At 51.2% G+C, this 27,151-nt stretch overlaps 1 protein-coding gene across 2 annotated transcripts in view; it reads left to right on the forward strand.

Moving 5' to 3' along the window:
- SLC1A7 (solute carrier family 1 member 7) overlaps positions 4,269 to 27,151 on the forward strand; it is a 47,684-nt gene continuing 24,801 nt past the window's right edge. The window contains exons 1-2 of one of the 2 annotated variants that reach the window (XM_021096614.1): positions 4,269 to 4,561; positions 11,518 to 11,597. In XM_021096614.1, the coding sequence (XP_020952273.1) occupies positions 4,427 to 4,561; positions 11,518 to 11,597 (215 nt within the window). In that variant the 5' untranslated portion in view covers positions 4,269 to 4,426. Of the gene's footprint in view, positions 4,562 to 10,093; positions 11,132 to 11,517; positions 11,598 to 27,151 lie in introns of those variants that run through there. The other variant, XM_013999377.2, reaches the window with a different exon arrangement.

A 27,151-nucleotide genomic window follows, 5' to 3' on the forward strand; every position in this document is an offset into this window, starting at 1 on the left:
TCAGGGAAGATGGGGCATTTGCCCTGTGACTTCAGAGACCGAGAGGAGGACATTTCAGGCAGAGGAGCCGGCATGGGCACAGGTGTGGAGGCCCGAGAGAGGACGTGGCGCTCGAGGACCTCAAAGTTGTTTGGGATTATAAAACCTCAAGGTATAACGAGGCAGAGGAAGTATTTGCTGGAGATGTGAGCAAATCCAAGCCCCTGCGGACCTCAACCTCTTCCCTAAGGAGCAGGGACTTCAACCTGGAGGCTGGAGGCTGCACTGTTCCAATGTGTATTCCCCAAACACCAGACTCGTGGAATTCTCTGCTCCAGAAGAGGGCTGCGCTTCTCTATCCCCCTCTGGGAGACTCCCAACACATGTTAGTTTTGTAAAGGCTCTGCTAAAACGAATAGTGACTACCTGTAAGTGTCTGCAAGGCACCAGGCAATGCTCTGAGGATATAGCAAGCATCACCATACTTGACCCCCGTCACAACCCTATGAACAAAGTACTGCTGTATTATTTCTATTTTATAGAGACGTTAAGGTCACACAGTTAGTAAGTGATAGAGCTAAGATGTGAACTTGAGCAGTCTGACTTTGAAGAGTCCTGGAGAAAAGAGCCTGCTTAACTTTGTTTCATCTAGCATTTCCTGACTTGTTTTTAATTATGACAAAGATGTTTGCATATCTAGTAACCTTGTAAGGCAACTGATTCTGTGGGCAATGGGGAGCTATTAAAGGGCTCTTATCCAGGAGCTTTTTATTTGATTTGCAAATATCCTTAGGAAGCCCTTATCAGTCATTTACACTTTAGTATGAATTAGTCCTTTCTTAGACTACCTCAGTTCTCTTATAAGCTCTTGAGAGCAAGTACTATGTCAACTCACTGCTAGGTCCCCAGTACCCAGGAAGGAGGACGTGAGATGGCGCTAGAAGAAATTAGCTTGAATGAATTGTAACTTTTCCTGTTGAAGACAGTTGGAGCAATGGAAAGAAAGGCCTGGCCTCTGGGAGGTAATCCTGTCAGAGTGTAAGGGACAGGAGACAGGAACTATTGCGGGGGCGCCATGGGATTCCGAGTCTTGGAGCTGAAGTGCAAAGTAAGACTCACCTACTTCATGGCTAAAGGTCTGGCCTGGACATTGATCAAAATGCAAATACAAACAGCTACTCAGAATGTTTTCTCTTCTAGGTAGCAACTAAACCACCTGGTTGATTGGAAAATGAGGCATTAGTTGGAGTTCAAGGTACATCAGGAGATTCTTGGTTTTAGGAGTTGGAGCTAGAGGAAGAAAAAGACTCAGGAGTACCCATTGTGGCTCAGCAGAAACGAATCTGACCAGCATCCATGAGGATGCAGATTCCATCCCCGGCCTCACACAGTGGGTTAAGGATCTGGCATTGCCACAAGCTGTGGTGTAGGTCGCAGACGCGGCTCGGATCTGGCGTTGCTGTGGCTGGGGTGTAGGCCAGCAGCTGCAGCTCTGATTAGACCCCTAGCCTGGGAGCCTCCATATGCTGTAGGTACAGCCCTAAAAAGATTTTAAAAAAAGACTCTCAGACTTGTATCTACCCCCTTCACCCCTAAAGCTACTGGCAAAGAACAGGGGGACCTGGAGGATTGGGTTGTTGAACCGAGGGATTCTTAGCACCTGGGCCATTTCTCTCTTCCTAAGGAGGTCCAGGGTTAAAGTCACAGAGCTGGTTGACCCAGAATCTAAGGGTCCTCTCTCAGATGGCAGCTTTGCCCATGGCTTCAGGGCCTGCACCCCAACCCCCTCCACCTGGACCCGTTGTTCCTTGCGCCCCTCCCATCCCCTTTGTCAGGGGAGGCAGCCTTGTGCACACCCTACCCCTAGGGCAGACCCTGCGGCCATCTGACTGCCCCTAATGCGATTACAGACTCCTGGTGAAATAGACGAGAGTTAATTCCCTCTGGCTTTAAAGGGCAGGCCAGGCCACAAGAAACAGAAAAAAAACAAAATGCACAAAAAAGCAAAACACAGGAGTTCCTGCGGAAATGAACCTGATGAGTATCCATGATGTTTCGGGTTTGATCCCTGGCCTCGCTCAGTGGGTGCAGGATCTGGTGTTGCCGTGAGCTGTGGTGTAGGTTGCAGACATGGCTCAGATCCCACATGACTGTGGCTGGCAGCTGCAGCTCCAAATTGACCCCTGGCCTGGGACTTCCATATACAGCAGGTGTAGCCCTAAAAACACAACATAAACAAAACCAAAAACCTTTTATCAAAAAATGCTAACTATAGATGATGAGCCTAGCAGCCCCCCTGCTTGGCAGCTTACAGTTCCCCATTGCTTTCTCGGTGTTCTCTGGGTGGAAGGCTGCACCAGCCCCAGTGAAGGAGATGCTGTCATTATGTCTGCTTGATTAGGGAGACAAGGCACTGAGCACTTAAATGGCTTGTCCGGGATCACACAGCTAGTATGTGGCAGTGCTGGGACTTGAATGTGGGTCCCTTGGGCCCTGTCATCTTTAAAAATAATGCACTCTGGAGTTCCCCCTGTGGCACAGTGGGTTAAGGATCCAAGCATTGTCTCTGCAGTGGTGTGGGTTTGATCCCTGGCCTGGTGCAGTGGGTTAAGCATCTGGCATTGCTGCAGCTGTGGCTCAGATTCTATCCCTGGCCTGGGAACTTTCCTATGCCATGGGTACAGCCACAAAAGAAAAAAAAAAAAAGCCCTAAAAAATAAGCCCTGGGAACCTACAGGGATCCCAGCTTTTGGCTTAAAGCAGCCCTGATGGAGACATATCACAGTGGGTGCCAGAGCCGAGTAAGAACTCAGTCTAAAGCTTACTTAAAAGAAACACAATGTCAGCAGCACTATCACAAAAAAAAAAATCAAATGTCATCACAGAGATGATTCGAAGATGTATATATAACGATGAATACTATCAGCCATAAAAAAGGATGACATCATGCATTGCAGCAACATGGATGGAACTAGAGAATCTCATACTGAGTGAAATGAGCCAGAAAGACAAAGACAAATACATATGACATCACTTATAACTGGAATCTAATATCCAGCACAAATGAACATCCTCAGAAAGAAATCATCATGACTGGAGAAGACTTGGTTGCCTGATGGAGGGGAGGGGGAGGGATCGGAGCTTGGCTATCAACACAACTAGAAAGATACAAGAGATCCCTGAATACATGAGAACTATGTTAATATCATGTGCAACAGAAAAATGGTAAAAACTGTAATTAATTAACATTAAGAAACTGACCTAGTACAGTGGAAAAAAAAAAAAAAAAAAAAAAAAAAAAAAAAAAAGAACTCAGGTCCTACATTCCCCACAATACTGGGAAGCACCCTTGAACCCATCACCTACTCAGGTGGTAGAAACCAAACCAACATAGGCCTGAATTCCACTCTGCTATTTGCCAGCTCTGCGACCATGACCAAGGGTCTCTGGCTCCTGGGGCCTCAATCTCCCTTCCAGTAAAGCGAAGTTTGAACCCCGAGGATGGCAGGAATGACTTCCTGATGGAAATCACGTAGGTACAGCCGCTAGAACAGGCCTGCCCCACAGCATGCTCAACCTCTCTTTGCCCATTTCCTCGTCTGTAAAAGGATACTTAGGCATTCCCATCATGGCTCAGTGGTTAACGAATCCGACTAGGAACCATGAGGTTGCAGGTTCGATCCCTGGCTTCGCTCAGTGGGGTAAGGATCCGGCGTTGCTGTGAGCTGTGGTATAGGTCGCAGATGTGGCTCAGATCCCGCATTGCTGTGGTTGTGGTGTAGGCCGGCAGCTACAGCTCCAATTCAACCCCTAGCCTGGGAACCTCCATATGCCACGGGAGCGGCCCTGAAAAGACAAAAAGACAAAAAGACAAAAAAAAAAAAAAAAAAAAAAAAAAGGTGCTTAGAGCACTCCCTGCTAGAGGCTGGCGTTAGGATTAAATGTGCTAATACCAGTAAAGTGAACCTAGAACAGCCCATGGTGCACAATTAATGCTTAACGCTGGCGATGGCTGGCCTTGTTAGGTATTTATTATTATTTATTATTGCTAATTATCATCCTGCCTTTAATTTGTCTGGAATGCAGTGGAGGTGAAAATCGAACCAACCAACCAAATGTTCCTCTCCTTTCTCCTACCGGTTCCTGGTTCCCTCCCCCGTTTAAGAGGAGCACTTGGCTTTGAGGTCGGAACCCCCAACCACGTGGCCTGCTCTAATTTCCCAGGCTCTAATCTGCTCCTGGCTCCTAATGATGCAGCTGGTAATAGGATTGTGACTTCCCTCTGGGGCAGCCACACAAGCCATGGCTGTGGGGCTGGCGACTGGTGCTTAGTAACCCTGACTACCTGCCGGCTGAGGAGCCAGAGCCCCCAGCCAGGACCCTGTGCCCGGCTGGCCTCCCGTGCGGGGAATGGTGCTGTGCCCCGGGCCAGCAGGCTGGGCTCACCATGGTGCTGGGTGCCATCCTGGCACGAGGTTGGGATGTGTGCCGGCGGAACGGGCTGCTCATCCTGTCTGTGCTATCTGTCACCGTGGGCTGCCTCCTTGGCTTCTTCCTGAGGACCCGGCACCTCTCACCGCAGGTCAGCCATGTGGGCATCACACATCCCCATCTCAGAGTGCTGGGTGGGCCTGGGAGACTGGGGGTCACATTCCCACTCTGTGGCTTCCTGATGACATGACAGTGGGGGATCGCTTTGCCTCTCTGAGTCCCAGTTTTCTCCTCTGTAAAGGGGGTGTGATAAACGCACTGCAGGGCTAGAGTGAGAGGGGAAGTGGTACAAGCTGGCATCTCCAGGTGAGCGAGAAGCAAGGATACCTCATTAGAATAACCACCAGCTTAGACCTGTCGGGAAGGGAAGATTGGGTCTGTAAGCTTGCAAAGCAGGCATCAGAGAACACCTCCTAAAGAAGCTCATGGACAGAGAGCCAGAGAGGATGTTCCAGGCAAAGGCAAGAGCAGGAGCAAGGCAGAGGAGCAGGAAAGAGTTGCAGGGTGTTGGAGCAAGTGGTACATGGCAGCTGGAATGTATGCTGGGAGGCAGGGGCTGGAGGACAGGGGCCATCAGGCCTCTGGACCCCCTCACCAAGCACAGACGGGGAGCAGCCACAGCAAGCTTTGAGCAGGGCCATGACATGGGCAGACCTGAGCTTGGCGACATCCTCTGGGGCTGAGTGCAAGATGGGGTAGTGGTGGTGGACAGGCAGGGGGCCAAGGGTGGGGTGAGACATGACAGGGATGAATGGAGCACACGTGAGAGCTGTTTCTAAAAGAGGAAGCTTCGGGATGGGGCAGCTGATCCGGTGTGGGGTTGAGGAACAGAGAGGCAAGGCAGGCCCCCAGGGTTCTGGTCTGTGTAACTGCAAGCGGGAAGAAGCCTTGCCTGGGGAAGGGCCTTTTCTCATGTAGCACCCATCTCTTAAATGAGAGGGAAGGACACGCATAGGGCTGAAGGGAAGATTATCCTGACACTTGTTCAAGGGGGAGGAGGACTTTATTCAAGACTATGGCAATAGGAGAGAGAGACCAGGCTCGACTCCGAATATGATGGTGACAGTTGGGATCTACAGCCAATGAGCATAGCGAGGGGTTCAATGGATAGAAAATTACTAAGACGAGACCTTGAGGGTAGGGTAGGGTGATTCCTGCTAAACCCACTTAACAGGATCTTTGTTGAAGGCAGAGTTGAGGGATTCTCACGAAATTGATGAACAGGGGTTTTGCTACAAATGGGTGTAGCAAGACAAAGGCAAGGCCCAAGGATGAGTTAGTTGAAAAGCGGGCTCAGAATAGACCGTCTAGAGCTTGGTCAAGGCGAGAGGTTTTGTCACTGGGCTCCTGGAAGATTCCCTATTTTATCAAATTCCTCTTCCTACAATTCAGTGACATCTAACATAATCTCTCTAACTGGGCCTCAAGGCATATGATTACATCTTCCATTAAAAGGAAAAGACCCTTCTCTGAGAATGGAGCCCACTACTGCTACAGTAACGCCGTTGAGCTGCTGTCAGTTATTTAGGGAGGCGCGTGGACTGCGGAGGCAGAGGAACCCTGAACTTTGATGCTACGAGTGTGGCCGAAGGCAAAATTCAATCTTTCTTTCAGCACTCGGTTTCCTTTTCTATAAAACGGAGGGGCTGGGACTCCATGTCTGCTAGAGCTGCTGTTAAGAAGTAAACAAGGACCCATCAGTGCCAGGGTACAGTGGGTGTTACTGCATTCCTCCATCCAAGTCCTACCTACACCAAGCCCCTCAGCTATTCCGTATCTCACAAAAATTCTTCCAAACCTGCCCACATCTGAAATAAGATGCTCTTTCCACACTCCCCCCATGCTCATTCCTCCGCTGGAACCCAGCTGCTGGCAGTCTTGCTTCAGAATCACTTGTTAAAAATCTATTTCTCCCATCAGACTCCAATTTGATTATCCCGTGGGCTTTCTTGAACCAAAATGTGAGCCTTGCTCAGGGTCACAAGAGAACCCTCAACAAATTGTTGGATTAAACTGGCAAAGGCACAACAAATCTACAAGCCACTTTCCTTGATTTTCCTCAGCAACTAAGATATATCTCTTGCAGGAAGATTATTTTGTGAAAACAAATTGGAATGCCTGTTATTAAAAGCCAGACTCATCTGGGGCCTCCTCTGCCGAGGCTGCCTTCCCCATCTGCTTGGAAATGCGAATGTGTTCCGGTCTGGATTAACCTGCCAGATAAATTGAAGGAAAGATGTGGAGTCTTAGAACAATTATTTGGCAGGAATTGGCTTTCTCAGCATCTTACTTTGAAATCCAGGAATTGTTTGTTTGATCTCTGCCTGTGACTCAGAAACCAAACCCTTGTTATTTTGTAAGCTGATGCAACAGGCAAAAATCCTAAACAATATGCAAAATGGTAGACTGTCCTACTTGTGAAAAGAGCTTACAACATCACAGGATTTATCTCTGGAAATGAATATCTCATTTAAAAATATAGATCATTTTGAGAGTTTCAGTTAAACGATGATGGATTTGCAATAGCACCCATTTTCTTTTCCTTCCTGGGATACCACTACAATTATAGTAACAGAATTTTATTTATTTTTTGCTGTTCAGGGCAACACCTGCAGCATATGGAGGTTCCCAGGCTAGGGGTCAAATTGGAGCTACAGCGGCCAGCCTATGCCACAGCCACAGCCACACAGGATCTGAGCCGCGTCTGCGACCTACACCACAGCTCATGGCAACACTGGATCCTCAACCCATTGAGCAAGGCCAGGGATCGAACCTGCAACCTCATGGTTCCTAGTTGGGTTCGTTTCTGCTGCGCCACAATGGAAACTCCTAGAATTTTTTTTTTTTTTAAGGTATAAACTGCCAAGAACAAATTCAATAGACAAAGAGACAAAACTGGAGAAAAGAAGTCGAGGAATGACAAAAAATCAGACCAGATGGGAAGTGGATAGAGCTGAGTGATCTCGCTTAGTAGAACACAAGAAGCTGCATGAAGTCTCGTGTCTGCAGAAGCAGATACCACTTGAGTTTGTCTGGGAGAACTCCAGAAGCGCTCTGGACTTGAAAGCGCAAGGTGCTGCAGGAGGCAGGGGTCGAGCATGCAGGGAAAATCAACCTTGGGTTAGAATTTTGTGACTAGAGCAGTTAGACCCCTAGGTCTCTTCCAGTAATCAGGGGACTCCTCCTCCACCATCTCTATCCCCCTGCCTGTCCCAACAACCAGAGCAGCTTGACCGAGGGCTATGAGGCCCCCCTGGGTGTGCTGGGGCAGGGGAGGTGGTGAGGCACGTGCTTCAAGCGAATTCACGGACACCTGCATCCTGAGGGTGGGATCCCTTTAAGGCTTCTGTCAGCTGGGCTTAGGCACAGCACCCCCCTCACCCAGCCAGAGGTAGGACTTCTCTTGCTCAAGGCTCAGAGAGAAGATCTCCAGATTCTGCTGAGAAGGAGAATCCTCCCCATCCCACCCTCCCCCCTGCAACCCAGTGAAAAAGCCAGATCTTCCCGCATTAAGCCTTCCTTCAGGAGCCTTCGTTGACAGGTTCCCCTCATGCACACAGAGGTTGAGGGCCTCGCACTTACACACAAGCAGAAGCCAAAGTCAAAGCTGCTAATGCGGAAGACAGGGACCAAGCAGACAGGACAGTGGGTCTCTAATGGAGCAGGGGCAATGCAGGGAGTAGAAGAAAACCCTTAAACTCTTAAAAAAATACTTCAGTTCTCCAGAGATATGAGAAAACACATAGGGACTGTAAAACAGAACAGGATGAAAAAAGAAGAAACAACCCAAGAACAAGAAAGCGATTTCGGAAATTAAACGTAGAGGAGCCAAGATAAAAATGTCAATAGCTGAGATAAAGCGACCCAAATCCCGCAGAAAGGAAAAGCAAAAGAAATGTAAGTAGAAAAAGGAACTATAAGAAAACGAAACTGTCCAACATCGAACCCACTAATAAGAGCTTTAAAGAGAGCTTCCAGAAAAATTTCACAGAGAAAAACAGGAATGTTTCTCAGACGTGAAAGGCATGCATAGCACTAAGAATTTTTTACAAAGGAGGGAAATCTCCTACCACGATACATCACCATGAAAATTACAGAAAACTGGAGATAAACAGATGATCCTTGAGTGGTTCTGAGGGCATAAAACTCATCTAATGTAAAGACGAGGGAGTGAGAATGGCTCCAAGCACTGTAAGCAACGCTAGAATCTAGAAGTCAAAGAGGATATGGTTTTGAAATAGGAAGGGGACTTTCTTTTATACTAAGGATCTCATTTATGGCCCATCTATTATTAGACATAAATAGCATAAAGGCATTTTTGCTGTGGAAAACTCAGAAGTTTCTCTCCCATTCACCCTTACGAGGAGGTGACCAAAGGAGATGTTCCAGCAAAACAAGAAGGTAAACCAAGTAGGCAAGGGGTCCAGGAAAGAAAGGATCCCATTCAGGAGAACATCCCATAACAACAGCAAAGACAAGACCTGTGACAACCTCTGGGCCTAAAGAACAATCTGCCCAACCTGGACAGAAGGATGCGGAGCTCCTGGAATGAGGTCCCAGGGGTCTCAAAAGGGACCTGTGTGTTTGAATACATAGAAAATACTATTGTCAGGCCCTCAGGCATTTGGAAGAGATTAATGAGTGGTTCACAGAAAAGGAAGTAAGTGAAAAATCAGTCAGTTATTACCTTTAGGGGAAAAAATGAAAGGAGATATGGCTGGCTCAACAGTGAACAATATTTTGTGATCAAAACATTATAAACTTTGACGATGAATTTAACCAAAATTGATATAACGATGAAACAATAGGAGAGAAAAGGGAAAAGGAACAAAGCCCTCATTTGTTGTGGCAGGAAAGTTAATAGATGTCAAAAAGGCATATCCAGGAATAGCGTAATAACCACATTATTTACAAATAGCCAAACTACGGGAAACGGCTAGAGGAGCTGAGAATGGTCACTGCTGGGGGCATGGACTGGAGGATATAAATGGGTGAGGAATGACCACCTTTTTATCACGATAGTGATATCTAAATTAAAGAATATACACGTGGATTAAAATTAATTAAAAAGACATAGGATGGGTAGTATGTGTGTGTGTGTGTGTGTGTGTGTCTGTCTGTCTTTTTAGGGCTGCACCCACGGCATATCGAGGTTCTGAGGCTAGGGGTCGAATCAGAACTGTAGCCCCCGGCCTATGCCACAGCATTGTGGAATTTGAGCTGCATCTATGACTTAACACCAAAGCTCACAGCAACGCTGGTACCCTAACCCACTGAGCAAGGCCAGGGATCGAAACTGCGTCTTCATGGATGCTAGTCAGATTTGTTTCCACTGAGCCACGATGGGAACTCCAGGATGGGTACCTTTTTTTTTTTCTCTTTTTTTGTCTTTTTAGGGCCACACCCGCTGCATATGGAGGTTCTCAGGCTAGGAGTTGAATTGGAGCTACAGCTGCCAACCTACGCCAGAGCCACAGCAGCGCCAGAACCGAGTCACGGTCTGTGACCTACTCCACAGCTCATGGCAACTCCGGATCCTTAACCCACTGAGCAAGGCCAGGGATCAAACCTGCAACCTCACGGATACTAGTTGGATTCGTTTCCACTGTGCCATGACGGGAATTTCAGGGTCTATTTTTTTAAGGTAGATTCTCTGGTGCATTGAAAATGAGGACTAGGAGGCCTGACTTCTGGTCCTGCCCTGTTGCTAGGTCACTCTGGGCAAGCACCTCCCTCTCCTGGCCAAGCTTCCTCATCTATAAAATGAGTCAGCTGAACCTTAAGATCTTTAAAACCCCTTCTCAGCACCAACATTCTATAATTTGGGGCTTTTCAAAGCATCACACCAGTAACCAAGGGTTATGTTTGGCTTTGGTTTTAAAAAATAGTTACAAGTACAAAAATTTAAATCAGATGGTGCTTGTAAGCCCATGTACCGGCCTCACCCCACAAGCTTACTTCCTGAGGAAAGCAGACTCAAGCTAATGTAATGTCAGAAACAGCAAAATTGAATTAAAAAATTTAAAAACATCACACTCCGTTAAATTTGAATTTCAGATAAGCAACAAATCATTTCTGGCTTTAAGATCAAATATTTGTTGTTTCCCTGAAATTCAAACGTAACTGGGCTTAGGGATCCCTTCCTCTTCAGCGGGCAGCTTCTAGTCTTGGGACCTGTTACTCTGGAGACAGCTGATTGGGCAAGGACTTGGTGCTCTAATCTAAGGGCCCTCTGGATAGGCTGGAATCAGCAGCCTATGAGGAAGCTGGAGGCAAGAGCTCTGCCCAGTAAGGGCTCTGTAATATACAGAGTGGGGTCTCACCAAGCCAATCCCATTCTCGCTCTCATTTAGCATTTTAAATGGAAGCCACGCTTCAAGGGGCTAATAAGAATCTAGGAAAGTCGGGAGGAGGGCACTAAAGAGGGGACCCGGTACAGAAGGAGAAGTTGAATCAAGAATGCCCTGGCCTGTTTATGTGTCAGTCTCTTCATAGAGTAAACTGACAACTTCTCTGGTGCTGAACCTGTGCCTAATTCATTCTTGGGTACCCAGTTTGATGCCTGGCACAGTATGGGGTGAATGAATGTGTGAATGCTACAGCGCCTTGCCCTCTCGCCACTTGTCATCTATTACATGAGACAGACTTACAGCACAGCTAGGTGGGTGAATGGTGCAGAGGTGGGGGAGAGCGGTTATTTACTGGGATTGATGCCCGTTTACTCTCGTCCAGACCCTCTGCCAAGTGCTTTATGTGCATCTTCTCATTTAAGCCTCCTAATGGCCCTACGGAGTGGTGATTACCCTCGTGTTACAGATGAGGAAAAACTCAGAGAAGTTGAGTAGCTTGCTTAAGGCCACACAGCTATTAGAGGGGGCCAAGATTAGATCCCAAGTCTGCTTGGCTCCCAAGCCAGTGCTTTCTGCATGGACTCTGCTGTCCATGTGCCAGACAGGAGCATGCAGCTGAAATGGTGCTTTGAAGATTGGAAAGAAACTGGGACGTCTGCGCTGCCTGCTCTAACCCCAGCCCTTGCTGTGTTTTCAGGAAATTAGTTATTTCCAGTTTCCTGGAGAGCTCCTGATGAGGATGTTGAAGATGCTGATTCTACCCCTGGTGGTCTCCAGGTGAGAGGCGAGTGTTTGGCGGGAGGTCTGGGGCAGGGGGTTGGAGGAGCAGACTCTATACAGAGTCTCTAGGTGCCCTGCTCCTGCTGTGTGTGGCTGGACTGCAGGCTCTGGGTGGTGTGATTGTGGGGGTTTATGGGTAATAGGCAGTGTCACAGGCCACTGGAGCCTGAGTTGTTCAGTGGCATCCGTTATTTCAGTCTCATTCCATGAACATTTTAGTGACTTGAGCAAGTGATTTAGAGTCCTAGGATGTGACCTGACTCCAGGGTAGCTCGGGGCCAGGGCATTCAGGGATGGCTCCCAGGGAGGGGCTCTTTGGGGTGGATGCAGCAGGGTGTGGGGAAAAGATGACCTTGGGGACACTCATGGGGTGATATCCTGGCCTGGCTGTCTGCTGTACCGCCCTTGGACAGGTTATCAGACTTCTCTGTGCCTCAGTCTCCTCATCTGTAAAATGAGAATAACAACACCTACCCGGGGCCATCTATTTGCATGAGCTAAATGTTCGGGGGCTGATCACAGGGTGGGAGGCGAGCCGAGGGGATGTGCGGTTGGAGGGTGTGTCCTTGCTCAATCATGAACGACCTTGAACGCCAAGCTAGAGAAGTCAGTCTTTACCCATTAGGGTGAGGCCACAGAAAACCCTTGGAGACCACCAGGGTCCTACCACTGACCTGCTGGTGGCCTTGAGCCAGCCCCTGCCCCTCTCTAGGTCTCAGAGTTTCCAGATATGTATCAAGTTGGTGGCTCCAGACAATGCCTGAGAGCCCTTTGCCCTCACCTCCCAGGACTTCTCTGCAGGGAGTGATGTGGACAAGCCCTAGAGTCCTGGGGGAGGGAGTGGGCTCCGTCCCCTGGGGCAGGGTCCTCAGTCTCCCCAGTCGACCTGCTGCCAGGAATGAGCCAGCCCTTCTCCCCTTTGCCCCTGGGGGTGGAGATAATGCTGCCCCGGCCCTGGAGGCCTGGTGATGGTACTTTCTGCTGCACACAGAAGAGCTCAGTTCAGCTTCGTGCCCAGCATTTGGGTCTCTCAGGACTCAGCCTTCAAGGCTCTGCTGAAAGGCCACCTCCCCCCCCCCGGAAGACTTCCCTGACGCCTCAACCCACTCCGGTCACTGTCTCCTTTCCATGCACCTTTCACGTCATTCTCAGAGTCAGGGAATCTGTCAAGGTCACGCCAGTAGCCTCCCCATTGCTAAACCCAAAGGACACTCTGAGTTCCTAATTGATGGGACCTCTCTGCAGCAGTCGACACACTTGATACAGCAGTTGGCCACTCTTTCCTTCTAGAAACACTCCGCCCTATGGCCTGACGTCTCCAGCTTTGTCTGCTCTCTGTCCCTCCATCCTAGCACCTCTCCCTCTATGCAACCTCTACGGCGGCGCTGTTTCAGGCCTTTTCTCATCTGTCCTCGCGGCTTTAATATGCCACCACCAGCCCCAGCACCTCCAAAAACAGATCTCGCTGAGCACATACTCAAATCGCCGCAGGATGTTTCACAGGATTTCGATTTAGCGTAGCCAGCTTGAGATTTTACCCCGCAAACCAGTTCCTTCCGTTTTCTGCTTGTGAGTGGCAGCTCCATCTGCCCACTATCCAAGCCTCCTTGTTTCTCCTCTTTCCCCAGCAGCTGGTCCATCAGCAACTCCAGCTGATTCTTCCCTGCCCCCGAGAGCCCAGCATCATGCCCGCCAACCTCACTGGTCTCCTGGCTTTGGTGCCCCTCTCATCTGTTCTCCACCTGGTGGCCAGAATGATTCCATGAAAAGCCAACTGGGCTATGCTCTTCATTCACCTTAAACATTTCAGTGGGACCCATGGCCTTTTTTTTTTCCCCCCCCTTCTTTTTTCACCACCTTGTGGCATATGGCGTTCCTGAGCCAGGGATCAGATCCAAGCCAAAGTTGTGACCTATGTCACAGGTGGGGCACAGGGAAGGAACCTGCATCCCAGTGCTCCAGAGATGCCACGGATACCGACGCACCACAGTGCAAACCCCTCCTGCGGAATTTAGAACAAACCCTCACATCCTTAACCTGACCGGTAGGAGGCCCTGCAGGATCCTCCCCACCTGTGCCCCATCTGATCTCATGCCTCACTCACTCCTAGTTCCCTGACCCCTCAGTTTCCTAAGCAGACCAAACCCCCTCCAGTCTCAGGGTCTCCGCATAGGCTGCTCCTTCTGCCTGAAACACGCTTCCCCAACACTTTATATGTCTTTCCCTTCCTCTTCCTTTCTATCTTAATTTCCACACGACCTCCTCAGAAAGGCTGTCCCCACCAGTCCCCCTTCGCCCCTGCCTCCACTCTCCCCACCACGCGCTCTCGTTTTGCCAGCACAGCTCTTGCTCTGTGTTGCTATTCTGTTCGTATTCAGTTGTCAGCTTGTTTCTCTTATCTCCCACTGGACCATAAACTCTGTGCAGGCAGAGACAATATTCTGTAGAGGTTCCACTCTGGACTTTGCCAAATGCCTGGCACGTAGTAGGTGCTTATTAATACCTGCGCAGTGAATCAATGAGGTCAGGGATCATGCGCTGTGCCTTTTGGGTACCAGGCACTGAAGATACAGGGATGAATGAGGGTCTGTCCCTGATTAGCTCACAGGCTGTGAGGGAGGCTGATGAGAAAAGAGACAATTACACAACAGCCAAGTTAAATGCATAGATGGAGGAAGGACGGGCGTTTTTGTTGCCGGTCCCCCCCCCCCCCCGCCGCCGCCCCAGTTTTACAGCAGTATTGTTAGGCAGCCTGACCATCCTTTGTTGCTGACTTTACACACTGCCTGGGCATTGCCTCTCACTCAAAACGGAAACACCTCAAAGGCAGAAGCCCTTGTGTGGACCCTGGAGTCAGACAGATCTGGGTGCCCATCCTGGCCCTGCCATTTCCTAGCTGTGTGATCTCGGGCAAGTTATTTAACTTAAAAAAAAAAAAATCATGGACTCAGAGTCAGAGGCTTGGGTCGTAGACCTGCTTCCACTGCAAGTCATCGTGTGACCTTGGGGAAAGCGCTCTCACCCTGGGCCTCCGTTTGCCCCGCGTCCCCAGTGACTTTGGGGCCACCCAGCTCTCGGAGTGCTGCCTTTCAAAGGCCTGGTCTCTTGCCACTAGACTCAAGTGCTCTCTCTTGGCTGGAATTGGAATGTGGTATTAACTTGAGAAAAGCCAGTGTGTATTCATATGTTTCATGTGTTTATTATACAGTTTGGGCTGCTGCAGAGCAACCGTGTCACTGAAAAATGGAAGTGCTTTAAAACTTTCCTACTAAGGGAGAAGTAAACCTTCTTGGGGGAAAATAACACATTTCCCAGCCCCCAGCCTCTCGGTCCCTGAGCCCTCAGTCCTTTTACCTTCACCTGGTCTGTAACCCATCCATCCATCATCCACCCATCCACCCACCCATGCTTCCTTCCTTCCACTGCCCACAGTTTCCCGAGCTCTTGCTCCTGGCCACCCCAGGGCCAGGCATTCCTCTCCTTAAGAAACATCCACTCTGGTGTGAAGGTGTTACTCAGAACAGAGCCAAATCACCAAAGATGCTTTGAAAAATCTTATGTCAGCCCTCATGCCGTGTTTACTGAACCAGAACTGCCAAAAGGCCCAAACAGTGAAATAGCCACAAGTGTTCTAATGGTTTAAAAAAGAACCCCTGATGTCTTGGGATCATGCCTTCTGGCTGGATGGCTAAAGAGCCTGGCATGAGGATGGCTGCTTTTCAGTCTCAGGGCCCCAAGCCATCACCCCAGGAGACAGAGCTTTTCTGTGGTGTGATTGCTCCGGGGCAGTAGGAGGACACACATCAAAGCATGTTTGTTTCAGTTCCAATAAGTTGCAAGTCTGGGCCTCAAAGCCTGGCACCCATGACTAAATACTCCCACCTCTTTCTCAGAAGAACCTGCCTCCCTTCCCGATGCCAAGCCCTTGACATTAGGCCGGTCACCGCTTTAATCCCTAAACATGCCACGGACCACCCTGGCTCACCAGCCCCCCTTCCAGGAATGCCCTCTTCTCCCCTTAGTTAAGTCCTGCTCTGTGGTCAAAACCTAGATCAGGTTTCTTCTGTGACGTCCTCCCAGATTTTCATTTATTGATAACTCCTGATGCCCTCTCTCCATTCCTGATACTGGTTGTAACCCTGGCTGGACTCACTGTTGTTGGTTAAATGAATTCGCACTCATGGCTGGCCTATCACATGATGGGATAGAAATACCATTTTCTATATCGACAGAAAGAAATTTCTATATCAAATAGATACAGATTTGTATCTATACAAATGTAGAAATAAATTAGCATTCATATCTGGACCAGCCCCTCATGCTGCTTCCAAGGGGTAGGTCCAGTTGCCAGGACCCCTCTGTGGAGAAGAGCCATGTGCATTGCTGTGTTTTGACATGAGATCCTGGGAGGGGGGGGTCTGTTCATTTCCCCCTTGTCATTCACACTCACCTCTACCTGGTGGTCAGTGTGAGAGATTTTTGCAGAAGATGGGAATTGAGTAGCTAAGCAAAGAGAGGGGATGAGAGGGACAGCGGTACGGGCGGTAATGGTGCGGTTGACACAAGGGGAGAGAAGTCCCTATGCCTGCCTTGGAGGGTCTTACCACCAACAGGGAAACAGCCACAGAGATATTTTGTTCCAGAGAATGGAACCGGGGGCGGGGGGGGCGGGAGGTGGCTCATGGCCTGGGGTCGAGCCCAGCTCTGTCACTCTTCCCTCCATCTGGCATCTTCCAGCTCAGGGGCCTCTTTTCTCTGTCCGCACCTTCATTCCCTCTACCCCTCTTCCAAGACCAGCCAGAAATCCTGCCCTCCTTGTCTTTGAAGGGCCTCCAGGAGTTCCTGTTGTGGCGCACTGGTTAACGAATCCGACTAGGAACCATGAGGTTGTGGGTTCGATCCCTGGCCTCGCTCAGTGGGTTATGGATCCGGCGTTGCCGTGAGCGGCGGTGTAGGTCGCAGATGCGGCTTGGATCCCGCATTGCTGTGGCTGTGGTGTAGGCCGGCGGCTATAGCTCTGATTAGACCCTTAGCCTGGGAACTTCCATATGCCTCAGGAGCGGCCCTGGAAGAGGCAAAAAGTAAAAAAAAAAAAAATAATAATAATAATAATAAAAAATAAAAGGCACCTCCTCCTGCCCTAAACCTGGAGTGGGGTGGGGTGGAGGTGCTGCTCAGCTTCTGGTCCAAAGTGGCTCATCAAGGAATTCCTTCTGAACAAAGACAACTCCCTTACTATAATAGCAATTCTGAAGAATATGATTCGTCTCTTTCTCAGGGATCTCACAGGGTCTGCTACATAGTAGGTGCCTAAGAAATGCTTATTAAATGAACAAAGAGCAGTGGAAGGGAAGCTGAGGAAGAACTCAGGGAAGTTTCATGACCAACATTTGAACTGACCTTTGGAGGCTGGTTAGTTGTCTTCTCTTGCTGTTGTTGTCTTTTTAGGGCCACACCTGCGACATTTGGAGGTTCCCAGGCGAGGGGTTGAATCGGAGCTGTAGATGCAGGCCTGCACCACAGCCACAGCAATACCAGATCCGAGCCGTGTCTGCAACCTACACCACAGTTCACGGCAACGCCAGATCCTTAACCCACTGAATGGGGCCAGAGGTTGAACCCACATCCTCATGGATGCTAGTCGGGTTCTTAACACACTGAGCCATGATGGGAGCTCCTGGTTAGTTGTCTTTTTAAAATGTTTTGGGAGTTCCCACTGTGGTGAAGTGGGTTAGGAATCAGACTGCAATGGCTCAGGTCAAGTCACAGCTTTGATCCCTGGCCGTGCACAAGGGGTTAAAGGACCCAGTGTTGCCACAGCTGTGGCGTAGGTCACGGCTGGGGCTGGGATTCAATCCCTGGCCTGGGACCTTCCATAGGCCATGGATGCAGCCATAATATAAATAAAAATTTTTTAAATGTTTTGTACTTTAAAAAGTTATATAAGCATATTACATTGTGGATAACAAAATCCTCCTATCATTCCACAACCCTAATTCTACCCCCGTTTTTTTTTTTTTTTTTTTTTTTTCCTGTAAATGTACTTATCATTCTCAGTAGTGAATTCATCAGACCCAGGGTGTGTGATCCCTGGCCGACTGGTCCTCTGATGCCGGCAAGAGGCGACCAAATAAACCAAATGACAATTTAGTCCCAGAGATAAATAAAATTGCCAAGGGGGACAGAGGCCAGAGCCTTTCTTCCTGTAGGCTCGTCACTTGGGCGGCCCACTGGCTAAATCTGTTTGCTGGCAGGACAGTTTATTTATTGGTATAACCAGGGGATGGGTGGGTGTCCAGGTTTGCCATTTTCAGTTAATTTCTGCGGCTGCACAGGGTGGAGTCCCATCCTGTGTATGTTTAACTTTAGTGAATTCAATGACCTAGGCTACAAAAACGAGAAAATAATTTAAAGGAGACGGGCGGCCTTCCCCATTCTAAGAGCCATGCCCAGGGTGAATGTATCATGGGAGAGCTGGTTGGCCTCACACTAAGCCCGTCTCAGCTCCCATGTGCCTCTCAGTGGGAGCATCTTCCTGCAGCGGTGGTGATTCTAAGCCAGGAAGATGAGGGTTGTTTTGTGTGCTGCTTCTGCTGGGGATCACCTAAAGAAACCTGGGAGGAAGGCTGTCTTGAATGGAATGAAATGAAACGAACCTTTACCTTTAGGGACCGCTTAAGGGATCTTCGGAGGCAAATTTAATTACACTTGGTTTTTATCTACTGACTTGAAACTGAATAGGCTGAATATGGTCCTACTATGCTGTACAAGCAGAAAGCCCGGTGTCTTCCTCTTGAGGCCTGCGCCCCCTTGGCCAAGGGCAGCTTAGAAGTGGGTAAAGAGAGAACTGAACATCTGATCTTGCCATTAGCTCTGTTGTTCTGGTTCCTTCCACATGGTGTCGCTGTTGAACATGGGTCCTGCATGGTTTGGTTCAAGCAAATGTAAGGCAAGAAGGGGCTCAAGCCACAGGGATGCTCTGCTCTGGCTCTTAGATCACACAAAGTGCTCCATCATTACTCCTTAGAGCAGCTTCAGTCATGCTCTGAGCTTCGCTCCCTGGGGTTGAGCCCCGAGTCCATTTTCTTTCCAAGTAGATTAGCCCTGGGGGTCTTTCATGCTGCCAGACCTTGGTCATGGGCATCCTAGTATACCCTGGTCCTGACCTCAAATTGCAGGGCACTGGGGTTGGGGGTGTTGGTCTCTTTCCTCTCGGAAAGCCCCTGAACCTCTCATGCAAATTGGTGCCGCCTTAACTCGGCAGATGTTAAGGTCTCAAGGAGGGGCACGTCCATCAGACTTCAAGTCTCTCCCCTCCCCTGGACAAGGCATGCCTTCTTATAAGCATTTGCCATTTGAAATGTTCTTCTAAAAACAAAATCAACTGCAAGGGGACTTGTTTCTACCTTCGAACATGAAAGCCTCAAATGAAATTTAGAAAACATTCCACGGGCATGGGGACTTGTAGTCTGGTGATTAAGACCTGCCACATACCACAATGTCCTTGAAATAGGGCCCCCTCTCCCATGGGTGGTGCTTGGGTGATGCTGAGTGGTCTGCCATGCCCAGCTCTCTTCTCCATGGTCCACTGCTGACTGGTTCCATGCATAAATATGCCTTCTTTCATTAGGGAAGTCAAGCCTTTGGAGCCTAAGAGCCTTCCGTTCCCATTTTCTCCCTGTAATACCACCTGTTGCCCCGCTGATCCCTTTTGTTTTTAATTTATAGTTTAACCCAAAGGGTATTGTCAACTCTCTCTTCCTTTAATTTCTTGGAGGATACCTGTTACTTCTGCAAAAATGTCTGCCTCTTATTTTTCTTTCATTCAACATGCTGCCATAATAATGTCCATGCCACACCCTCGTCTTTGGAATCCCATTTCACTCTCCCACTCAGAGGCCGCAGCAGAGTTTGCAAAGCCCTTTTCCTTTCACTGGGCACTTAGGATGCTGCTGGGTACCTTGCTGGGGCATCACTATGCCCCGGGATTCTAGACTTACATCAACCTCTGTTATTTACCACACTCTTCACCTCTGCCATAAAATAGACACAATGTCATCTGCAGATTTACAAGGATGTTCCCAGCAGGTGCTGTGGGCGGCGGGGGGGGGGGGGTGCGTTTGGGCCCCATTGAGGCTGGAGTTTGCTTCTAACACTGGGAAGTCCGCTGAGCCTTGTTTTCACACATCTCCAGACAAGAGCGACGCAAGGAACCAGGGTTGGGTCAACCCGGCATCTGGATCCAGCTAGGGCCTCCAAGTCTCTACTAGCTTTTTGCCAAACCCTCCTCTCCCCTCATTCTTCAATTTCTTAAATCAGGCATCATTGAAGGAAAACTGAATCCATGTGTGTGTGATTCACTGATGCTGAACATGGCAGAATGTTTCGTAAGCGCCACATCCTAGCAGAGAAATCCAAGGGCCTGTGTGGGTTCATGTGAGGTGTGCATCTTGATGTGTGTATGGCGTGCGTGTGGTGTGTACATGCATATGTGTTGCTTTCCTTTCTATGGTAAGAATTTCTCTTAGGTTTTTCTTAAAATCAGGAAGTCATGTTTGGCCAAAGAAACCCAACACTCCTTTCTCCCCCTTCCCGAGGAACTCTAGTTTGGCAGAAAACTCCCAAACACCCACGTTCTACTTACTGGAGATGGTCCTGGGCCAAGCAGCCATCGAAGTCTGGTTTGGGAGCCAGTGCGCAGGGGGCAGCTGCCCCGGGCGTCCCAGGAGAGATGGAGGGTGGGAGGGAAGGGCAGCCTGTGCTTCTGGACTCCACCCTGCACGCCGTGGGGGCAACTGTTCTTAGCAGCGCTCTGCTGACCTCTCTGATGAGAGCCCTGGGACCGCTCTTCAGCCCTCTTGCCCAGTCAGCTGATCGCCTTACTCATCAGGAGGCGAAATGTGGCCCAGCTGTGGGCTGCGGGTGGGGTCAGACCCTTAGTCTGTGACTCCGAAAAAGCTCCCGTTGCAAACTCTGATGCTTTCCCCCTTCAGTTAGAGAATCCCTACTCATCCTTCAAGGGTCCCATTCAGCAGTCACCTCCTCTGGGAAGCCCACCCTGATTCCCAGGCTGGGCTAGACCCTGCTTCTGGCCTCTCTCAATCACAGCCGTGCCTCAGGGTTTTGAGGTGTTTAGCCCGCAGTCTCTCCACCCTCTGGAGGACCACAAAGCCACCTCTTTCATTTCTGGGTCCTCACAGCACGCAGAGCAAGTGTGCAACCTGGGGCCCTGGGGAACCTATCGGAGTCTGGGGAGGAGGGTGGGATCTCGAGAAAGAAGCTCCTGCTCCCCTTCCCTGCAGAGGCCCACGGCGCAGAGGGGCTCTCATTCAGCCAGGGGAGAGCTCGTGGGAGCGGGCCTGGCCGGAGCCTTTGGGGAGTAGACCCAGCTGCTCCACTGGTGGAGGGAGTGGGTGCAGGGGACCTGTGTTCCCACAGACTCTGGGTGGGCTCTTTCCCTCCCTCTGGACCGGGGCTCCTCACCATGGCACGGTGGCACTGGTCATAACCAGCCGGGACCATGATGGGCACCCCAGGGAAGTCATCCTCAGGTTGGGGCCACCGCCTGCAAGCGTCGAGCAGAGGAAGGGTCCTCCGTGGGAACACTGGCCCCCTCCCACGCGACATTCTTTGCCTCCCAGGAAAGAAAGGGGTAGGGCTTCTGCTCATGTGGACTGGAAACTGGCTTGGGCATGCAGCCTTCCCGGGGGAAGGTCGTTGAGATCGGTCAGTGGTTGGACGTGAGCTCGTGGAGGGCTGCAGCTGCAGCTGCGGCTCCTCCAGCTTTTGCTTGTGACCAAGATCAAGCCTGTTTCTGGCACATTGCCAGCCATCCCTGTCCCGTGCCCGGGGGCCTGGGAAGGAGGGACCTGCAAGCGGCAGTGGGGAAGTCAGGGATGCAGCCACCCCACCAGGTCCACGCCTGTCTCTGTGCTGCCCCCAAGCCTCCCTCCTCCCACCCTGAGCCAGCACCGCCCCCACTCCCTGCCATGGAATCCGAAGGGGAACCAAGGAGGTTTGATCTGTGGGGCTGCAGAGCGAGAGCTGGGCCCAGGGTGGGCATTCTCTTCCCGGAGGCAGAGCTCGTGCTCATGAGCCGGCCTAGCGCCCCGTGGTGGGGAGTTCTCGGTCCTTGGAGGTGTGCAGAGGTAGTAGAGCAATTTCTGCCCTTGGGAGGGGGGTGCTGGGGCCAGATGACCCAGACTTTGGCCAAGGGAGAGTCTGGGCATCCTGCCTCAGGTCTTAGGAGGAGCTGGCTCGAGGGTGCGGGTACGGAAGGAACATCTGGGAAGCGTGATTCGGCGCTAACGTGGCACTTGCTGTCAGCTGCTGGGCCTGTCATCTGCTCCGGGAAGGAAGAAGGCTTTGACACTTGGAAGGTCTGATGGACTCCCATGGACCCCAGACACCTCCCTGCAGCTGCATCCCGGGGGCCAGCCTGGGGGCGCCTCCCCACTAGGTCAGCTGAGGCCGGAGGCCCAGGACGTGGCTCCTTCCTGTCCCTCATAGCCCAGGGCCAAGATGTCGTGACTATGGATGTCATCATTGCTAGTAGGCCAGGGTGCAAAGCTACTTCCCCACTCTGTGACTTTAGCAAGTTTTTTGCACACCTCCAGGGACGGGGAGTTCACTACTTTTCAAAGTGGGCCCTTCCAGGGCAGGGCAGCTGTTTGCTAGAAACTTATCCCTAGATCTGCTTCCTGCAGCTTTCCCTGTCAATCCGTGTCCCCCCAGGTCGGCCCTGCTGCGCTCCACAGCCCCTGCCCCCCGCCGGCATCACTGTCACCTGCCACCGACCCCTGCTGCCCTCTCTGCGACACACACCTCCCTCCCCTGCCCCTTTCCCAGTGGTCTCAGCCTCTCCTCAACAAGCCCTCCAGGCTTCTAGCCCACAGGCTGAGGCCCCCCCAGCCCTTTGGCGGCCCCATTCCCCAGTGACTCACCACACTGGCAGCAAACAAACCCCCAAAGTCCCCCTCCCACGTGCTGCCACTGAGGCTCAGCCCCCCTCGACCCCCGAGCTTGGGCTCTCTGAGCTGGTAAAGCCACGCTCGGCCTCACGCGTGTCCATTTCATCCTCACCGTATCAGTCAGAGCCAGCCTGTGGTCTGCTTAGTCCCAGCTCCCTCATCCAACACATTAGCCGTTCCTCCCAGCTTCCCGCCCTCCACAAATCTGATCCACATGCTGCCAGCGGCCTTGGCCAAGCCATTGACAAAAATGCCCAGGAAGGAGAGAGCTGAAGGCGGAGCCCCAAAGGACACCTCCAGAGACCCTCTCAGGGTCTCCGCCCTCAAAAGAGGGCCCTGCCTTGCCATAATCATTCCCCAAAGCTCCCAAAAGACTGGTGCCAACGGTCTCGATGTCACATGGACACTCAGTGCCAAGGGCACTTCCCTAAACCTGGCCAGGGGACCAGGGCTGGTGCAGGTGACTTGTTCTCCTGAAACCTGCAGTGATGCTCGTGGCAGTCAGAGCCCACAGATCACTCCTTTTCACAGTGTAGGCTCCACCCTGACCTAACATCACACCCCCCAGCCAACCTGTGCCCAGGCGAGGCCAGGCCCTGGGCGCTGAGGTCCTAGAACTAAGCCAGAGTCAGCCCTTCTCTGGAGGAGCGCACTGTCTGCTGGGACAGGTGGCCACAGAATCGACGTGACCTCTCAGAGCGAATGCTAAGGACTGGAACATATTGAAGACTTGCTATGTCGCAGGCGCTCTTCCAAACCTAGATTAACCCTCACAATCAACCATCAGTATCCCTATTTTATCCTCCAGAGGAAACAGGTGCACAGAGGCTCAGGCGCTGGCCCAAGGCTCCCAGCTAGTGAGGGGTGCCTGTGGGAGCATACGGGCGCTGCCTGGCCCAGCCTGGGGGCACAGCGGGTGGAGGTGCATGAGTGGAGACTGGAGAGGTGGGGTAGCAGCAGCCGGAGAGGAAAGCAGGGAGGGCAGGGGCAAGGAGACCGGGTTCCTTCATGGTCCACTGCTTCACTCAGCCTGCCAGGGGCCAGGGCTGGGCCAGGCCGTGGGGATTCGGGGATAAGCGTGCATGCAGATCACCCTGTTCCAAATCGGGATGCGCAGGGTACCCTGGGGAGGTGCGTGAGGTGGCCGTATCAGGGAAGGCTTCCTGGAGGAAGCAATGTCTATGCTGACCTCGGAAAGGGCAAGTGGAAATGGGTTGGGTTGGGGAGGTGGATGGGGGGTGGATCCAAGATACCAGGTTAAAGGAACAACCGGTGTGCAGGTGGTTCAAGGAGCAACAGGGAGAACAGGGTGGCTGTAGCCGTGCCATTGCGCGGAAAGCAAGTGACCCAAGGCCACGAAGGAGTGTGGCCCATTCCTGAGGGCGAAGGGGAGCCACCAAGGACTTCAAACAGGGAGGAGCCCCCTAGTGGGCTGAGCAGCCTTGCTGCCCTCCACAGTCAAGGGTTCAGGCAGCAGTGGGTGCCTCCCCGGGTCATGTGGGGTCACAGTCCTCACCTTGGGGGTTGGTGTGAGAACCAGGTGAGGGTCAGTAAAGAGCTTTTCTCGCCCCGTCCTGCCCCGCCCCGGAGGAGCCCAGCAGCTGCTGGCCCCCTTCCCCGACCCTGCAAGGGGAGCAATTACCAGATTGAAATAGGCTGCGCCCCGGAGCCCAGCTGGCTCCTCAATCATATCAATTTCTTGAATCACAATCCGGGGACGCTGGCAGTGGCCAGACGGCTTAGGAGGGCGTCCCAGACCTACGGGCTTCCTGAGGCTCTTCCCCAGGATGCAGGGGGCTTCCAGGAGTGCTCATCCTGGCGGGATCTCTCACTTAATCTGGAAGCCTCAATCTAGCATCCTGACAGGTGGCCATCAGGGCCCCACTTGATACTTCCAAAGATGGGGAGCTCATCACCACAAACCTAAGAGCTGTAGCCACGGGGCAGGTCATGAGCGCCAAGTGTTGAACTGAAGAGGCGTTGTGTGGACTGAATCGCATTAAAATCATGGTTCGTTAATGGCGTTCCTGTTGTGGCGCACGGAAATGAATCTGACTACTATCCATGAGGACGCAGGTTCAATCCCTGGCCTCGCTCAGTGGGTTAAGGATCTGACGTAGCCGTGAGCTATGGTGTAGGTGACAGACATAGCTCAGATCCTGCGTGGCTGTGGCTGTGGTGTAGGCTGGCAGCTACAGCTCCAATTTGACTCCTAGCCAGGGAACCTCCATATGCTGCAGCTATGGCCCTAAAAAGACTAAATACATACATACAGGTTAGTTAAAATCAGGAGATTTTTTTCTTCCACAGGAGTTAAACCAGGTCTGTACATACCATGGAGAGTCACTGTGGGAGAGGGGAAAGCCCATGAGGCTGAATCCGAAACCTCTGCTCCCGTCTTAACCCTCCAACCCACCAACTGAGCAGCGTGGCCATTATCTGCACCCCTGAGCTTTATCTTCCTTCCCTGTAACTCGAACTGTGCAGCTCCACGAGGCAATCACTAGTTATAAGTGACCCCCACACCCTTGAAATGTGGCGACTGCAACGGAGGAACTGAACTTCTTGTTTTTAATTAATTTCAATTCAAATGTTAAAACCAGAGGCCGTTTTTCTAAGCATTTTTATATGGATGACCCATTGAAATGGTATTTTGGATGCACTAGGTTAAATAAAGTATTAGTAAAGTTAGTTTCACCAAAAATGAACCTCACCGGTTTCTTTTGACTTCTGTTGCCGTGCCAACCAGAAAAGTTAACATTACAGCTGTGGCTCACATTCTCATTCGATAGGGCAGCGCTGAGGATCGAATAAGGTGGAAGCTGGAGTTTCTGCTGTGGCGCAGTGGGTTAACCATCTGGCTTGTCTCTGCGGAGCATTGCCAGGTCGATCCTCGGCCCAGCGCGGCGGGTTAAGGATTTGGTGTTGCCGCAGCTGTAGCACATGTTGCAACTGTGGCTTGGATTTGATCCCTGGCTCAGGAACTCCATGTGCTGCAGGTGTGGCCAAAAAAAGGAACCAAAACAAAACAAATAAGATAGAAGTTCACCTTTGGGGGACAGTTAAGCCGGAGCCAAATTATGGGTTCTGGGCTGCTGGTACTTGAGGGGCTGTGTTTTTCTTCATACAAATAAGCCAAGCTCGTTCTAGAAATAAGCAAGAATGTGGAACACTTAAAACAAAATGACCAGAATTTCCATCGTGGTTCAGTGGTTAACGAACCCAACGAGTATTCCTGAGGACTTGAGTTCGATGCCTGGCCTTGCTCAGTGGGTTAAGGATCCGGCATTGCCTTGAGCTGTGGTGTAGGTTGCAGATGCGGCTCGGATCCTGGGTTGCTGTGGCTGTGGTGTAGGCTGGTGGCTACAGCTCCAATTTGACCCCTAGCCTGGGAACCTCCATATGCCACAGTGCGGCCCTAAAAAGACAAAAAACAAAGTAAATAAATAAAACAAAATTACCCATAACCCCGCCACCCAAAGACAGCCACGTTGAAACTTTTTCTAGTTGTTTAGCTGTGCAGGTCCATGCGACATGACGCTCCCTGCAGAACCCCCCCACCCCGCCCCAAACCCCGGCTTGTAGTTTCTCCGAAAGATCCCTTTAACAGCTTTGCCCCAAAGTCTGGAGCCCCATTAGCCAAATGGCAGGGCCTTGAACTTCCTTTCCTGTTCTTTGAGCTCTGGGAGTAGCTGCTGTCTCCCGTGGAGTCCAGGCCCTCTCCACACTTAGCTCCCGTCCTCCTCGGCCTCTGCCATCACCCGCAATCATGCTGGCACAGCTGGCACCAGTCTGGAGAGGTCTGCCTCTGTCAGCTGTTGCCAGGGGTCTCCTTCCTCCACCCCACCACCCAGGGCTCCCACGTCTGCTGCTCACCTCTCAGCCAGTAGGAAAAGGCTTTCCACTTTGGGGACAGGGAGTGAGGTTCCAGAGTAGATGCAGGGGTCCCGATGATGGAACTCTGTCTGGTTTATCCACGGGCCTCTCCATTCCACAGCCCCTGTGCCACGTGACCTAACCCTCCCTGCAGACCCCCCCACCCCACCCCCCGGCTCTATCCAGAACCCACACTCCTGCCCTTACCGCGTCCAGGCTGTCCCTGAGTTGGCACTGCCCCCGTATTAGACCTCTTCTTCCTCGAGGTGGCCTTCTCAGGGGCCCTTTGCCCCTTCCTGAGATCTGATTTCCACCTGCACCCGTCTCCTGCACCGTCTGTCAAGCACCTCTGAGGTCATCTGGACACAAACCTATGGGGGTCTGTGTCACCGTGGCTCCAGGGCTCCGGGCAGAGCTGCAAACCATCTGCGCCTTGGTTTCTCCACTTAAATAGGAACATCTTGCCAGTGACGCATCCCTTCTTTTTTGTTGAGTATTTAACTGCAATATGTCTCTTTTTTAATTTTTTTTTACTTTTTTTTTAGGGCCACATCCGAGGCATATGGAGGTTCCCAGGCTAGAGGTCGAATTGGAGCTGTTGCTGCCGGCCTACAGCACAGCCACAGCAACACCAGATCCGAGCCGCGTCTTTGACCTGCACCACAGCTCACGGCAATGCCAGATCCTTAACCCACTGAGCGGGGC

The sequence above is a fragment of the Sus scrofa genome, chromosome 6 (genome assembly GCF_000003025.6).
Source record: "Sus scrofa isolate TJ Tabasco breed Duroc chromosome 6, Sscrofa11.1, whole genome shotgun sequence".
In the NCBI taxonomy this organism is placed as follows: Eukaryota; Metazoa; Chordata; class Mammalia; order Artiodactyla; family Suidae; genus Sus; species Sus scrofa.